Genomic DNA, 17,076 nt, shown 5'->3' with positions numbered 1-17,076 from the left:
GTGTTTCAGAAAAGGCAAGACTAGAATTGTTGACGAGCATCATCGGGTTCACCAGAGCTCAGATAGAGCACAAGGCAGAGTGTGATGTATTCTGAGGTCTAGGGAACCTCTGGGTCTTCTCACACCAGGGACACTGGAGCTCCTGGTTTTCAGGGTCACTAGAGTGAGAACTGAATGACTGAGCCCTGCCAGGATATCCACTACCCTCAGTTATTAAGAGAATGGGTACTGGGGACAGGAGCAGTCTCTGGGGAATGGTTAGCCCTGTGCAATGCTCTGAACTCTTAATGAGCAGGGCCCATGAGGTGAGCACACACACAGGTCATTTGTGTCTGATGAATGAGCCTCTGGTTCACAACACTACCATGGAACCATTTAGTTCACTGTGTGGAGGGTGATAGTGTTTGTGTGTGTGTATGACAGAGAGAGAGAGAGAGGAGAGAGAGAGAGAGAGAGAGAGAGAAAATAATTTCAGAGCTGGAAGACTAAAGTAGAAGGATTGCTGTGAATTCCAGGCAGCCTGGGACACATAATGAGATCCTCTTTCTCTCTCTCTCTCAGAAAGAAAGAGGGGCATGGAAAGGAGAGAGACAAAGAGGCAAAGCTGAGACTCCTTGTGATTTAACTCAGTTCATCATCATCACAAACTCAGTTCATCATCATCACAGACAACCATGTTTCTGTTTTTGTGACCACCAATGTCCAAATTCAATGCATTTTTGTGACGCACGTCATCGAACCCCAACCTGCATGCTGCAGCCACCATGCATCTTCATGTGCAAAGCTCACACTCCCAGGTCCCTATAACCATGTGCAGCTATGGAACAGCTTCTGAGTCAGATGAGACAGGTCTTGAGTCTTCTCTTGGGGACATGGACAGAAGGAATCAGGGATTCCTGGCTTGGGTTGATGTATAAGTGGTCTGGACAGATCCCTAAGCCATACGACATCATAGCTGTACTGGGTTGGTTCTGCTCTGTCCATGCCTGAGCAATCAGTGCCTGGACTAAAAGACATTTAAGGAATTGCTCAACATTTTTAGGCATCAGGGAAATCAAAACAACTCTGAGATATCATCTTATATCTATCAGAATGGCTAAGATCAAAGACACTGATGACAATTTATGCTGGAGAGGATGTGGAGTAAAGGGAACACTCCTGCATTGCCGGTGGAAATGCAAACTTGTGCAGCCACTTTGAAAATAAGTATGACAGTTTCTCAGAAAACTGGGAAGCAATCTATTCCCAGTCTGTCCAAGACCCAGCAATACCACTCTTGGGCATATACCCAAAGGATGCACATTCATACCAGTATGATATTTGCTCAACTCTGTTCATAGAAGCATTATTCATAATAGTCAGAACCTGGAAACAACCTAGATGCCCCTCAATCCATGAATGGATGAAGAAGATATGTATTTACACAATGGAATATGAATCAGCAATAAAAAACAATGACATCATGAAATCAGTAGACAAATGGATGGAACTAAGGAAAAAAATCATCCTGAGTGAAATAACCCAGACCCAGAAAGAAAAACATGGTATGTACTCACTCATAAGTAGATATTAGAGGTAGAGAAAAGGATAACCAGACTATAATGCATAACCCCTCAGAAGCTAAATAACAGGGAGGACCCTATGGGGGCAAATGGATCACCCAGGGAAAGGGAACTAGAAAACATACCCTGAGTGAATATGGGCTTAAGGAGGGGTGATGGCAAGGGGGAAGGAGAACAAGAGGGAATGGGATGGTTGATATGAGTGAGGGATGGAGAAAGAGAGCAAAGAAAAAGATGTCTTGATAGAGGGAGCCATTATGGGATTAAGGAGAAACATGGTGCTAGAGAAAGTCCCAGGAATCCACAAGAATGACCTCTTCTAAGACTCCAAGCAATAGTGGAGGGGTCCTACCCCTGTAACCAAGTGGATGACCACCATAATGGTCATCATAGAACCTTCATTCAATAACTGATGGAAGCAGATGCAGAGATCCACCACTAGGCACTGGGCTGAGCTCCTGGAGTCCAGTTAAAGAGAGGGACGAGGGATTATATGAGCAAAGGGGTCAAGACCATGATGGGGAAACCCACAGAGACAGCTGACCTAAATTAGTGGAAGCTCACAGACTCTGGACTGACAGTGGGGAACTTACACAGGACTGAACTAGGCCCTCTGAATGTGGGTGACAGTTGTGTGGCTTTGGTAGTCTTTGGGTCGACTGGTAGTGGGATCAGGATTTATCCTGAGTGCATGAACTGGCTTTTTGGAGCCCATTCCCTGTGTAGGGATACCTTGCTCAGTCCTGATACAGGAGGAAGGGGCTTAGTCCTGTCTCAACTTGATATGTCAGACTTTGGGAGGCCTTACCCTTTCTGAGGAGTGGATGGGGTGTTCAGTGGGAGAAGGAGGTGGGTGGGGAAGGGGAAGGAGGGGAAACTGTGGTTGCTATGTAAAATGAAAAAATACTTTTAAATAGAAAAATAAAACAGTCACATACTCCAAAGACCAAAAGAATAAACTAGAATCTGTAAGCAGAGGTAACTGAACATGTTTTAGCAGTGTGCACTTCAATCAGTACCTTTAAATAATTTAAGGATACTGAACACCAAAGGGGAGCATCTGCAGTTTTCTTGAAGTGTTTGCTCTTAGAGGCTTAAGAGATGGTTCAGAAGTTAAAAACACTGGCTGTCAGGTAGTGGTAGTGCATGCCTTTAATCCCAGCAGATGAGAGACCAAGGCAGACAGACAGCTCTCTGTAATTTCTAGGCCAGGCTGGTCTACAGAGTGAGTTTCAGGACAGTCATGGCTACACAGAAAAACACTGTCCTTTTTTGTTTTTGTTTTGTTTGGTTTGGTTTGGTTTTGGTTTTTGGTTTTTCGAGACAGGGTTTCCCAGTGTAACAGTCCTAGCCATCCTGGAACTAGCTCTTGTAGACCAGACTGGCCTCGAACTCACAGGGATTTAACTGCCTCTTCCTCACTAGTGCTGAAATTAAAGGTGTGTGCCACCACCACCCGGTGAAAAACCCTGTCTTGAAAACACCCGCACCCCCCCCCAAAAATCCACAACCAACAACAAGAACAAAAAAACACCACTGACTGCATTTTCAAGAATCCATGTTCAATTCCATTACCCACAGGGAGGCTTTCAACCAGCTGTTAACTCCAGTTCCTGGGGGTCTAGTGCCATCTTCTGGTCTTTGTAGGAACTACATGTTTATGCTGCACAAAATACGTGAAGACAAAATTTCCACACGAACTGAAAGAAATGCAATAAACAGTGACCTGCTTTTGTTGTTGCTGCCATCTGTTTATATGTAGAGTTCTTCAGTGTTGTCTGTTAACACTGTGAGGAAACACATCACCTAGTGAAAGAGCCTGAGCTGCCTTGAGACACTGGGACATCACCGGCCGGACTTGCTCAACTTGTTTTCTTATGTAAACCAAAATCACATGGCCAGGGGCTGCACCTCCTACAGTGAGCTGGGCTCTGCAATATCAATCATTAATCAAGAAAATGAACCTCAGACTGACCCTAAAGGACAATGTGGTGAAGATGCTGTCTTGGTTGAGGTTCCCTCTTCCCAGACGACCGTGGCTGTATCAAGTTGACATAAAACACAGATGCAATTCAGTACTTCAGAGCTAAGGCAGGGAACACTAAGGTTTTTGAAGTCAGCCTGTGCTCCAAGGCTAGATCCAGTCTCCAAGCCAACAACAAAATTGGAATCCCTAGTGCCCATCCTCTCATGAACAGCTAAGCCAAGAGGATAGAGAGCAATGATCCTTGAGCATGGCTGCCTGGCATGGCCTTGAATGTTCCTGTTTGGGTTCTGTTTATGTAATGTTTTAGATACGTCTTTTTGCCTCAAAATTCAGTACTGGAAAGGAAGACTTGAGCAATGTAACTGTCCTGGAAACAGTGAAGGTACTCCAAAGAGGCACTGTGCCTCCCTGACTGGATACAAGGAGATTGATTCAGTGCAGACCAGAAATAATGGAACCACTGCAGGAAGCTCACGCAGGCAGAGGGAAAAGACTGAAGCCAGGCGCTGGACTGAGGAAAAACTTGGCTCCCTAAAGATTCATGGAGTTCTGGTCACGTAGCAGATCACCCTGCGGGAGACACTAGGTCAGAGGGAGTGACGGTTCAGCAGTGGGCATGACCACACCTTCATCAGGATGACTTAGTTTTGCATACTTCTTGCTTTATATTTAAAACTAACTGTCATGTCAGGACCCTAAATATGGAGTGTGGTGTCACTGAACCCCATTATTTGTTCCTCTTCCCAATGTGGCCACTTGAACTAAATAGCCTTTCTCTGCTCTTTATGCTTTTTTTTTCTTCCTTCTGTTTTTGCATTGAATTTTTCAGTTTCTCATTTTCCTTCAACAAGCCTGAAACTTAAATATGAATGAACTTTATTTTTTTTTATTTTTGAAACCAATGAGCTGTTTTGTTTTCATTGAAATTTTTTGTAGAATTTTAAACCGGTAATCAAAGAATAAAGATACAGAAACTTTTACCAAAGTCTTAAAGTAACTGCGTACTTTTTCCTTGGAGTAAGGAATGTTGGCGAAGGTGTTGACATGGTGTAAACCAGAACCCAGATAGCAATACCTGGGTGCCACACCAGTACGGCAACTGTCGTTCTTCTGAGCAAGGGACGTCAGGATTAACACACAACACAACTTCAGGTTCTGCAGACAAGCCTTTATTCCACTTTCTCACACAGTACATATAGCCCTCAGCAGGGGAGGCCAAGCCAGCAAAAGCAGGAAGCTCATCACCATAACTCAGTGGCTTAGGGGTAAACATCCTTAGAAACATTGCTGAAAACAACAGGTTGTTTCTGTTTTTGTTCCTGTTTTCAACTAACCGCAAGAGTGCAAAACAGATCAAGTGGGGGTGTGAAGGCCTGTCCTCTAGGGATCTAATACCTGGGGATGCAGAAGAGGCACACAGTTGCCTGTGGAAGCCCAAAGGCAGTCAACACTAGTCCAGCCTGGTCCCCTAAGGGAACAGCACAAATAAACATGACTGCATATAGTTTGCTTCTGTCTGTTACTCTAGCCCTAACCTAAACTTAAATAACCCTAAAGCCCACCTACACATGGCCCTTTCTATACTGAAATGCTCCTGGGCTTTGTAAATGAGTTCTCTGTGTGACCTTGTGAGTGTGGCTGTTAGGACATGGGCACGTCCCTACTTGTGCCTTTATCGCTGGAGACACTGGTATAGAGTTGCCCAGCTCGAGGGTTTCTGTGATCATATCCACATGATGGCATCCTAGGAAATCAACTCTAGAATGATCTACAGGGAGCATGTCAGGACAGTGGGAAGACCCTAAGGGGAAATTATTTTTTCTGGCACCCATGTGATATCAAAGAAATGGTTTGAAATCTCTTCTGATTTCTCAAAGCTGAGGGTCTGACTGAAGCCAAGATTCCCAGTTCAGTGTGTGGCTTGAGCACATGGACATAACTGTGTCCCATTGTACAAATGGAAAGGCAAAGGAGAGAAGTTGTCAGCTCTGGTTAGAACTAGAGAAACCCTTTGTAATGGAGCCTCAGGCTAGAGGGCCCCAGGAAGTGACCTCACTTCCTTAACCATGATCCAGGTAGAACTCGGAATCCTGGTTACCAGGTCACCAGAGGCAAGGGGCAGCCTCAATTGACTCTCTTTACTGGAGACAGTTGAGCATTTAGGATGTTCTCCCACGTACAGACTTCTGGTGGCTCAGGTCACCAAAAAGCCAAGAGTCGTGGCCTTGGCCACCTTTTGAGATGTTGGGTACGGCCATTTATTCAACACCTCTGGCCGTTTTCCCTCATGGAAGCCAAGGTAACACAAGCCAGACTGTGGCAGAAAACCTTTCTGGTTCCCCCTTATCCCTGACTAGGTGTGTGTTCCTGAGAAAACACTGAGGAACATTCTTCAATGCATGGTAATGGGTTGTTAATGTCTCTAAGTTTTCATATTTAAACCTCCTTCCTTCTTTGTTCTTTCCTCAGAATCAAAAGGAGCTGGATAAACCCCTCACGTTCAATACCAACAGCCCAGACTATCTGGGAATATTCATTAGTTGTTTACCAAGAGCCTTCAAACAACAGGACACCTCGTGCATATATATATTTTTGGCCATCTACCAAAAATTTTCTACCACCTGGGAAGTGATGGACCTAATAATTGAAATGTGAGTGGCTATACACACGTACAGGCTCTCAAGCCTTCGGGTTTGGTTTTAGGACGGTGTTACTTGTTGTGATCTAGCTGCCCTCACTCCCCCGACAGGCCGCGGAACTTCCTTATGGTCTGTAATTGACAAGGATGTTTGTGTTCTTTCTGGCCCGTGGTTTTCCACTGAAGCGGTAGAGGTATAAAAGACTTTAGCTCAGGGCAAAATAAAGGTTGCTGTTCTTCCACCTGAAAAGAAGCCTCCGTGTCTCAATCCCGGCACCCCCACTCCCCCACCCGTCACCCCTCACCCCCTACCCCTGCCAGTCTCCACGCTGGCACAGCAACTCTCCTTTCTTATGCCTTGAGCTGAGCCTTTTCCCCATTGGTATCAAAGGTTCTAGACACTGTCTAGGTTTGATGGAATGAATGACACCAAGCAAGAGTCCCAAGGGGCACCCAAGAAGCCATAGCAGGGAAACCTAGAAACCAAGAAGTCTAGCAGGGAGCAGCTTAGGTTTCACCTATTGCGTGGAGATCCTTGAATAGCTGTGATATTCCTAGGAATAGCTGTGACCAGAGGCTCATTCCTAGACCCTCAGCACTGAAGTCAGAACAGTGGAAAGAGCCCTTAGCACCCTCGTCCCTTTCCCAGCTTCTCTTCCTACATCAGATTCAAGTAGCTCCCTCCAGATCTCTTGGTGGGTTGGGGACACATGAACTTAATGACACCCTCATAAAATGCCATAGGTATGGATCTTTCCGTCCTGACTGTGTGGCGGATCAGGAAAAAAAGACGTGAGTGTGCTTGGGTGAAAAGGGAGGTAAGAACCCATCTGTGGAGTGGGATGTTTGGTGGCTAGTGTTGATCCCCGTAGAGGATGGTATCAGAGACTTCAATGTGTAAGTGGAGAAAAACAGAGATCTCCAATGATCCCTTTGGTTCTGAGGAACATAGGGATGGATGAAACTTCAAGGGCCCTAGGGGAATTCATCCCCACCACAGCTCAGCCCAGTTTGCCCAGTTGGTCCTCTAAGGTACAGAAAATATCTGGAGCCCTCTCCATACAGCCCCTCACTCCTGACCACCATGCCTAGCAACAAGTGGGCTGCTCAGCATTTTCCTCATCTGAGGGACCAGTGCTGTGCTGGTGATGAAAGGCCTTGCTTCTGACTCTACTTCCCGCCAACCTGCTCCTCCTTGCAGTGCTATATTGTGGTTTCTGTCCTTGTGGCTCAGAAAACACCCCCAGGACTTTTGTGACTATCCGGACATGGCCACCGTGAAGAGGCTGGTGGATTACATAAGGTTGAATGCACCGTCCACAGAGGTTGCTATGCAAACGGAGGAGCTCCTATCAATGCTGGAGGAGCAGGAGTCCACACTAGGTGAGGAGGCCTGGGGTAGGTGCCTGGAAAGGCAGGAGGTGGTTTCGGTGATGGGTTGCACCAGGGAATTCTCCAGATGCCCTGACCTGGAGCCAGAGTTGGACACTTGTCGGGTGAGATGTCCTGTTGTGGAGAAAGGGGGCTGGGGATTTTCTGACTTGAACAGACCTGGTGTGACCAGCAAGGCCATCTCTGGGAAGTTCGTCCCATCCTAGAAACTTCTAGGACACCTCCACTAGTGGCCCATCTCTTTCTGTCTTAGATTGTGGCATCATCAGGGCAACAACACCAGAAGCCCCAGTGCTAGATGCCTCAGGAATGCAAAAGACGCTGCCTCTGAGACCAGCTTCTGCGGCAGGGCCACGGGGAGATCCGAAACCCCTAGAGAATGCTGCAGTTTGGGGACCAATTGTGCCAGAAGCTGGACCAGTACAGCTTCTGAATTTAGATCAGCCTCTGCCTGCATCATCCTATACACTCAATGTGGCTGCAGATGCCCCCACTGCCAGGCACTCATTTCCAGCGGCTGCAGTGCAATTAGGCGACCCAGAACCTGTTTCCCCTCTTCCTGATGTTGACATTTAGTTAGGTGTTTGTCACTTCCATCACCTCAAGTGCCGACACTTCCGGTTTCCAGGGCCACACATGTGCCATCAAACCATCAGGCAACTGACATAGCCACCCAGGACCTCAAGCTCTGTGTGATCTATGTGCAGTGTGGTCATGTGATCTCCGTATGCCACAGCTACATAAGCACCTGTGCACACGCGCTAGGCAGCCTTTAAAAGCTGGACACGCCCACTCCACACTCTCTTCCTGCACCAACTTCCTCAGGGCTGCGCACGTGTGTCTCTCTCTCTCTCTCAATAAACTCTTAAAGTAGGTTCCGTCGTGTGTCTTGCGATCCATTTTCGTGCCCGGTAATTTCATAGGTACTAGAAATAACCTGCTGAGTTCCACCCAGAACCAGCTCCCCATATAAGCTGTCCTTTCCCTCTTTAGAGAAAACATCTCCTTTTATTCTGTTTCTTTTTTATGGTTGTTTTCATTGTCAATATCACCTTTAATTTTGTTTAAATCTTTATTATTGTTCTGTTGTTAATCTCTCCTTTAATTTTGTTAAATTCTTTTTTAAATACAGTCTTTTCTCATTTTGCATAGTTATCTCCATTCTCACTCTCTGCCCAAATCTTTCCCTCAACCCACCCCCACCCACTCCTCAGAGAGGGTAAGGATTCCCATGGGGAGTCAACAAAGTCTGGAACATCACTTTGAGGCAGGACTAAGGTCCTTCCCCCATATCTAGGCTGACCTAGGTATCCCTCAAAGGGAATATGCTCCAAGATGCCAATATGAGCACTAAGGATAAATCCAGGTCCCACTACCAGTGACCCCACAGACTGCCCAATCCTCACTCGTAGGACCCTCAACCCTTATTCTCAAAGGGGCGAGAAGAAATTTCCTAGCAGAATATTTTCCCAGGAAGATAGTGGCATTCCCCTCTCCCACTCAGGAGATTCCAAGCACAACGTCACGTAGCTCAGCCCAGCCAGCCACCTGGTACAGGCTGATAAAGATGGCCTAACTCTGGAACAGTGGCCTTGTTCTAAGAACAAGGAAAAAGCTGACTTAGCAAAATGGGAGGGCGCAAAAGTCCTTGCACCCATGCCAAAGCAGCTTCCAAAAACCTCTTTGCAGTTATGCCTTTAAAAGTTTACCCCACAGAGGAGATGCAACTCCTCTCTCTACCTTGCTGCAAGGGAGTCATTTGGAGACAGGGGTTCCAAACGTGTTTGTATTATGCTGATTAAACCTTGCGTATTACAGTATGAGCCTTTTTGGTGGTCTCTCTCTCTCTCTCTCTCTCTCTCTCTCTCTCTCTCTGGGTGTCATAATCTGGGCACAACATTTGGTGTGTTTGCCGAGAACCCCAGAGATTCCACCAGGATGATGAATGTCTGGAGGTTTATTAGCATCTACCGGTAAGAGAGCGCTCTTGGTCTTTCGTCTCTTGCCTCTGTCTCTGTCATTTTGTCTTGTCTGTCTGACTATGGCTGCTTTGGTGTTGTACCTGTCCACCGATTTGGGATTTTGGTATTGACAGATGTTCTCTGAAGTGGATGTGCTTGTACAGAGAGACCCTGGAGAAACTAGGGATGCCTTGTGCTCCATTTCCAGACAGTGATGGATCATTTCCAGACAGGGGCCTTCTTGGCCCCGGGTCATTTCCAGACAGGGATGGGAATTCTCCCAGTCTCACGTCAGTAGACAAGGATGGGAATTCTCCCAGTCCCACGTCAGTAGATGGTCATTTGCATCTACCTCAGAGACAGCTGTTTGAGTTTCTCCCGCCTTGGGAAAAAATGTCACTATATGTCTCATTCCTGAAATTTGTCAGTCTCTTTGTGTGATGTTATGGCAATTGTTACTTTGTTTTCTTTCTCTCTTGACTTCTATCCTCGAGTATCCTAGAGCCCCTATGGAGCCCCAGCCTCTCTCCCTCAGCCTTCAGGGATGGAGAGGAGAGAGCCAAAATCTTGGGGAGCGCCCAAAAGGAACTGAGGACTGAGAGAGTAGGGAGTTCATGGCTTTGACTTGGAATGTCTTTAGGAGCCCCTACATTGGGTGGATGGTGATCCCCTGGAGTTCAGGAAACTGTTGTCTCCTGTATATTATGTTTAAGACTGGACTGACGAGGACAGAAAAAAAAATGGGACAAAACTTAAATGTGAAAATGCAGGTGACTTGACAGCAACCCATCTAGGGTCTGTATCCCTAGCCCTGAGCCAGGTCTGATGGCAGGGAACACACTGCCTGAGTGCTGAGAACTAAGCCTTGAGACTGCGGGAAATGCAATGTGGCAGAGGATCTGGGTGGGGCCTGTGGGGCTCCAAGGCCAGGGAGCAATGGCACCTGGGATAGAGCAGCCTGGATAGCTGAGACTGGCGGGGCATGCCGGGATTGAGACAAGGGGGCTTTTCAGGTGGAAGAACAGCAACCTTTATTTTGCCCAGCAACCTTTTATACCTCTACTCCTTCTGTGGAGACCCACTGCGGGTCAGGGGGAGTGAGGGCAGCTGGATCACAACAGGTGGCAAAGTCATTGTGCACCAGGCTGAGGTCAGAGGGATGCCTCTTCAGAAGGCAGGGGGTAGAGCTAGTGACTGAGAGGCCGGTTGCAGCAGAACAGGACAGCCTCTCTCTACCTCGCTATAATGGGGTCATTTGGAGACAGAGGTTCCAAACGTGTTTGTATTATGCTGATTAAACCTTGCTTATTACAGTCTGGGTCTCTCTGGTGGTCTCTCTCTGTGGGTTGTAATCTGGGCACCACACTCACAACTGTCCACCACACTCAGGGGGCCTAGTTTGGTTTTTCACAGGTTCCCCCACTGTTAATCCAGAGGCAGTAAACTCTCACTATCGCTAGCTCAGGTCAGCTGTTTCTGTGAGTTTCCTCATCATGGTCTTAACTCCTTTGCTCGTATTATCACTTCCCCCTCTTCTGGCCTGGTTTCCAGAAGCTCGGCCCAGTGCTGCGCTGTGGATCTTGTATCTGCTTCCATCAGATCTTTCTTATTGCTGTCTTCATTGTTAATATCACCTTTAATTTTGTTTAATTCATGTTGATTACTCTTTGCCTCATTAATATTGCCTTTAATTTTGTTTAATTATTTTTATTTTTTATTGCTGTGTTAAGTTTTAATTTTAATAAAATTTATTGTTTAGTCATTTTAAACTGTATGGTTCAGGGGCCTCATGTTTATTCCTTATGTAGTACAATCTCTTCATGTCTAGCTGTGGATGGCAGCTATGAGCCAAACATGTGGGTCATGGAAGGAGACCCTTGCAGGCCATCTTAGGAGCAAGGAAAAACAAGCAGTTTGTGGGGCAGAAAGTGGGCAAGTGCCAACAGTGGCACGGACTAGATGACTGTGCTCAGCATCACTTAGGGACACAGATGCTGAACTCTGATATAGTGGGGCTTGAGCACAGCGCCTCCTCCATGGGCTTCTGCTCTGCCAAGCTGGTCAGCAGGGCCATGCAGCGAAGGAAGAGGTCAGCTTAACTGTCATGGTGCTCATCATTCTCACCAACCCTGAGCCCAGAGCTGTGCACACACACTCACCACACCGTGTGACACTGTCACACCCCAGTGAACAGGTTCAAACAGGTGGCTGTCATAGAGAATTGCAAGGCTTTTCCACAATTCCAGGGTGATGAGCCAGTGACGCAGCTGAGCCCACGGACGTTTTACACGTTTGTCTGTGCGAATGGATCAAATGCAGTCTCACTGTTCACTGTGCATAGACAACCTTCCACAGGACACAACGTAGAAAGCACCATCAAAAATAGCTCACTGTTGCTGAGCCAGCACAGCTTGGATGCTGAGACTGGCGGTGCGTGTGTGTGTGTGTGTGTGTGTGTGTTTGCTGAGATTGAAACACGGAGACTTCTTTTCAGGTGGAAGAACATCAACCTTTATTTTTCCCTGAGCTAAAGCCTTTTATACCTTTAAGCAGCTGGCCGGAGACATGCTGAGCAGCCAGAGGTCAAGATCAGGGCATCATGTACTGGGAAGCTTCCGCGGAAAACCACCGGCCAGAAAGAACACAAACATCCTTGTCAGTTACGAGTACAAGGAAGTTCCGCTGTTGGTCAGAGGGCAGCCGGATCACAACAGACTGCAATCCGCATGCTAGGCATGTGAGCTGCCACTTACCAGTTAGAGGACATTGAGTGGTGTCAGTGGCCCTTTCAGGGTGTGGGGCAGGTCATTTGGGCTCTGATGAAGGAGGACCCCCACACATACCACATCACTAGGCATTTGGAAAAGGTTATATACGTCAGGTTAGTCCATGTCTCATCAAGAAGTGAGCTGTTAGCCAGGCAATAGTGTGCATGCCTTTGAACCCAGTACTTGGAAGGCACATGCAGGTGGATCTCTGTGAGTCTGAGGCCAGCCTGGTCTACATGGAGAGTTTCAGGTCAGCCAAGGCTACATAGAGAAACCCTATCTCGTAAAAACAAAAAAGTGACTTGCTCATGTTATCTAGTCACCAGAGTTAGGTATGCAATGGTTCTGGGGACTGGAGATCAGGACTGCATTAGACAGCTTGAGAGAGACCCCACCCGGGCTGCAGGCTGGGGACAGGCTTTCCAGATGAACAAGGGAGGCCTGTCCATCACAGAGAACAAAGAGGGGACAGCAGCCAGAAGTGATGTCAGCAGTGGTTGGCTGTCATCCCTACACATGGGGAAAGTGGACTAGTCCATTATCGATGTGTGCAAAGATTCAAGAAGAATCCACAGACCAGTATTAGAGCTAGTAAGTTAATTCAACAAAGCCACAAAGGAAACACTAACACACATCACAGAAAATGAACTCGCCACACAGCTGCACACCAGCCATGCACAGGGTGGACTCCAGGTAAGAGCATCGGCTCGATAGCACATCAGCAGGAAAGTGAGTAATGCTGTCATTCAAACAGCCATCGATCCTGTTACTGTCCTGTCCCTGGCTCTCCGCAGTGTACCTAGTGTTCTCTCCAGAAATACTGAAAGAAATGTAAACAATAGGTAAGAAATTATAAGAGGTAGTAAAAAAAAAAAAAAAAACCAAACTAAGGAAAGCCAAGAGATGTAGAAATGCCAGATTCGTGAGTTAAAGGACCATAACTCTTTAAATAGGTGAGACGGGACTCAGTCTGCATATCCCATGTGATGTCTATGGACAGCAGTGGGAATGTTTTGTCAATGTCCCTAGGCAGTTTCAAAGTACGCACAAAGCAATACAGATCGGGCATAGGGAGATGGCTGTCAGTATGCCACCTGCTGAGAAAGTGCAGGGACCCAAGTTTGGATCTCCAGCGTTCACATAAAAAATGATACGGTCATATACAGTTGATACCAAATGTGTTGTGTTTTGTTTTTGTTGTTTTCAGCTTGATACAAGGTAGGACCAATAGGGAAGAGAAACATTGGTTGAGAATATGCCTCTATCAGCCTGGCCTGTAGGCAAATCTGTGGAGCATTTTCTCAATTAATGCCCTTTGTGGGAAGGTTCAGCTCACTGTGGGCAGTGCCGCCCTGCACTGGTATTTGGGGTGGCATAAGAAGTCAAGCCGAGCAAGCCATGGGGATCAAGCCCATCAGCAGTGTTGTTCCATGGCCTCCACTTCAGTCCCTGCCCCCAGGTTCCTGCCTGCGTGTCTGCCCTGACTTCCCTCCATGAAGGACTGAAACCTGCAGGTGAAATAAATGCCTACTTTTCTGAACTCAGCATTCTACCACAGCAAGAGGAAAGGAGACTCCGGCACCCTAGGAGACAGCAGGGCCCCAGAGCTCACCGGCCCCCCCAGTTTTGTCAGCCAGTGAGCACTGCATTCCGTGAGAGGGTGTGGCTCAATGAAAACTAAGAGTAGAGGGATGGAGGGGGACTCGTGATGTCATACGCCTGCTCCCACCCTGGATCTCAACCTGTGGGTCGGGACCCTGTTTGGATTGAACGGTTCTTTCCCCGGGGGTCACTTAAGAACATCAGAAAGCATACGTTAAGATTCATAACAATGCCAAAATTAGAGTTACGAAACGTCAACCAAAGTACTATTATGGCTGGGTTTGCAACAGCTTGACTGAATTAAAGGATCACAGCATCAGGAAGGTTGAGAACCACTGCTTTAAATGGTAGGATTACGGGTGTGCACCATCATACCCAGAAAAAAAAAAAAAAACTCTTCTGGCGGAATCTTCTCCATCATGAGCGCTGTTTTGAGCAATAGATGACTTGCCCCTGCACTGGCCTGTGGACACTCAGATTAAAAGACTAGACAGAGGCCGTGGGCTTCACACAGCCAGCGAGAACAAAAGGTCTGAGTGCACGAAGGGTTAATGAAGAGATGGTGAGACCCAAGATCAGGCTCCAGAGACCAATGGCAGTGAAAATCAAAATGCCCAGTGGGTTCTGAGATGTATATGAGGTTTTTCTTGTCTGTCTTCTGAGACCTCAGGGAAAAGATGCACAGCTTAACTAAAATTGACACAAGATTTATAGAAATGAAAACAACTGGTGAGGGAGGCCACCCTGACCTGCCTGGCTGCCTACACGTATTATTAAGCTTGAGGACCCAGGAAGTGTGGGATTGGAAGCCCAGGAAATTTACAACCCATTTCTGACCCCTTTTCCTGACATTCAGAGGTTCTGCTTAAGAGATCGATGACAGCTTCTGCGTTTTATAGGGAAAGAATCATGGTTGCTGGCAGCAAAGAGTTCTCTAAAACGGTGTCACACAACACAATACAGTGCATCGGCCTGGGTAGATTAAACTGCCCACCTGTCACAGATACCTGAGGGGAGACCCTCCATGAGGAATTGGCCTAGCTCAGATGGGCCTGTGGGTCTGTCTGTCAGGGACTCCCTTGATTGTTAACTGGTGTAGGAACTCCGCCCACTTTGGGAGGTACCATTCTCAGGCAGATGGAAATGAACTCTATAAGAAAGCTAGCTGGGTATAAGGCGGCCAGCAAGGCAGGTAGTAAGCAGCTTTCTCTACGAGCCCTGCTGTAATTGTTTGTGACGTGAGTTCCTTTGATGGAAGTAACGCTGTGTGGGACAGCAAGCAGATTCACCTTCAGATTCCTGCCTTGACTTCACTCAGCGATGGACTGGTACCTAAGTCACTTTGATTTATGTATTTATTCCTCCTAAGACGAATAAATCCTTTCCTCCCTTAAGACACTTTTGGTTAGAGGGTGTGTACCGCTGCGTGGCTGGCCTGCTCTGCCTGCCTACCAGCAACTTGCAGCCCTTCAGCACCTGCACGTGTGGGCTGCTCCTTGTTCCTTTCTCGAACAAGAACCTGCTCGGTTTGGTTTGTTTGAGTTTTGTTTAGAATTTACAGGTCAGTCACTTCAAAGCTAGTCAGACCAAAACTACAGGATCCGTGGGTGAGTCATATTGGAGCCACAGTTCCAGGATCAGCTTTGGTGGTGCAGTTGCGACATCTGCTGGCCAAACATTGTTATTGCAGTTTAAAATCACCCAACAAACTAATATGCACCCTTACCTCTCCTGCTTGATTAGTTAAGAGCCTAGGACATAAGGATGATCTCCCAAAAATTTTATTTGAGGTGAAGTACTGGATAGTTTTACATTTTAAACTAAAAAACTAATTAATTAATTAAAATTTTTGCAATTTGTAAACTACTCCCATGCCAATAGCAGATAATAACACTATCCAGGAATTTTAAAACCTTTTCATTTCTACTATGGATGGGATTTTAGAAGAAATATGTACCTACCTGGGACATATACATTCTTAACCATAGTTGCTATTAGTTTGGTAATTCATATCATATCCTTAAAAATGGTTTGATAACAGAGCCAAGAATGAGAAACTTATGGGAATGAGCAGAAGTGAGAGGTCATTTGAAACAATTCATTCCATTGAAATTGATAGCTATAAGTCATGATCCAGCTACAGAATAAGCAAGATGTGACTACCTCGCCAAATAAGGTACCAAGGCACGTGGCTAACGTAGACAAAAATCATGGGCTAATATAAGATGTAAGAGTTAATAAGAAGTCTGAGCTACTAGGCCAATCAGTTTATAATTAATGTAGACCTCTGTGTGTTTATTTGGGACTAAACGGATTGTGGGACCTGGTGGGACAGAAACCTCAGTCAATATTTTATGCAAAAGCCATTGGAAATAATTCATGTACAGTTCCCACAATCTATAATTGCCTTGGGAACTCATTCAGCCAATAGCCTTTGAGATACCAGCCCACTATGGACATGGTCTCATATACTATAAATGCAGATAAAAAGTGTGCCTGGGTCTCTTGGCTGCATTTGGTTCCAGCTCCCAGCAAATGAAGAGGACTGCCGATCACTACTCTTTCTATGAGTTTCATCCCAGATAGATAAACCTATGTTATACTCCATTCTGGACTATTGTAGAATTCTTTCGTATGCCAACAAATTGGCACCCACCATCTGGGGCATGGATCCACAAAAGACCTAAAAAAAAACTTAAGGAAAAAAAGAGGGCTTCTAGATCCACAAAAATGCAAGCCAAGCGCAGCTTCTTGGTAGCTGTATTTTTTCAGGTAAGATCTGTTTGCTGGCTGCAAGTAGCAGTGTGGCTTCTTTAAAAGCTAACTTCCTGGTTTGTGTTGGCATCATGGAACAGCTTTGGCTCTTTTGGGAGGTCCTGTTATGGAACATTTAAACGGGGTTTGTGAGCAGAATGCTACAAGTTGCTTAATAGCAACATAGACCCACTGCGTCCCTGGAGCTGGGGTGGTGAGCATGACTCATGGTGAACATACCTCTGCCATGTTGGACTGGATGGAGTCAAAAGGCAAAGCAGCCTTAGTCCTAGCCATGCCAATTAGCATTTTAAAGTGTGCTCCTGGTCAAAAAAAATTATTAAAGATATGCAATAAAGAGAGATTCAGACAAAAATAAACCTCTGAACAGGTCATAGTGTGTTTTTAAAAG

The 17,076-nt window shown here is 46.4% G+C and overlaps 1 protein-coding gene across 1 annotated transcript; it reads left to right on the top strand.

Moving 5' to 3' along the window:
• The first annotated feature begins 5,655 nt into the window (after positions 1-5,655).
• Positions 5,656-8,447, top strand: LOC125402149 (uncharacterized). The gene is made up of 5 exons (XM_048436704.3): positions 5,656-5,848; positions 6,019-6,200; positions 6,932-6,979; positions 7,389-7,570; positions 7,833-8,447. The coding sequence occupies exons 1-5, from the start codon at positions 5,714-5,716 to the stop codon at positions 8,153-8,155; spliced, it is 870 nt and encodes a 289-aa protein (XP_048292661.3). The 5' UTR covers positions 5,656-5,713; the 3' UTR covers positions 8,156-8,447.
• Positions 8,448-17,076: the final 8,629 nt, after the last annotated feature.

This window comes from Myodes glareolus, chromosome 2 (genome assembly GCF_982192425.1).
Source record: "Myodes glareolus chromosome 2, mMyoGla1.1, whole genome shotgun sequence".
Classification (NCBI taxonomy): Eukaryota; Metazoa; Chordata; class Mammalia; order Rodentia; family Cricetidae; genus Myodes; species Myodes glareolus.
The sequence above is the reverse complement of the archived record's forward strand: the minus strand, read 5'-3'. Positions and strand labels throughout refer to the sequence as shown.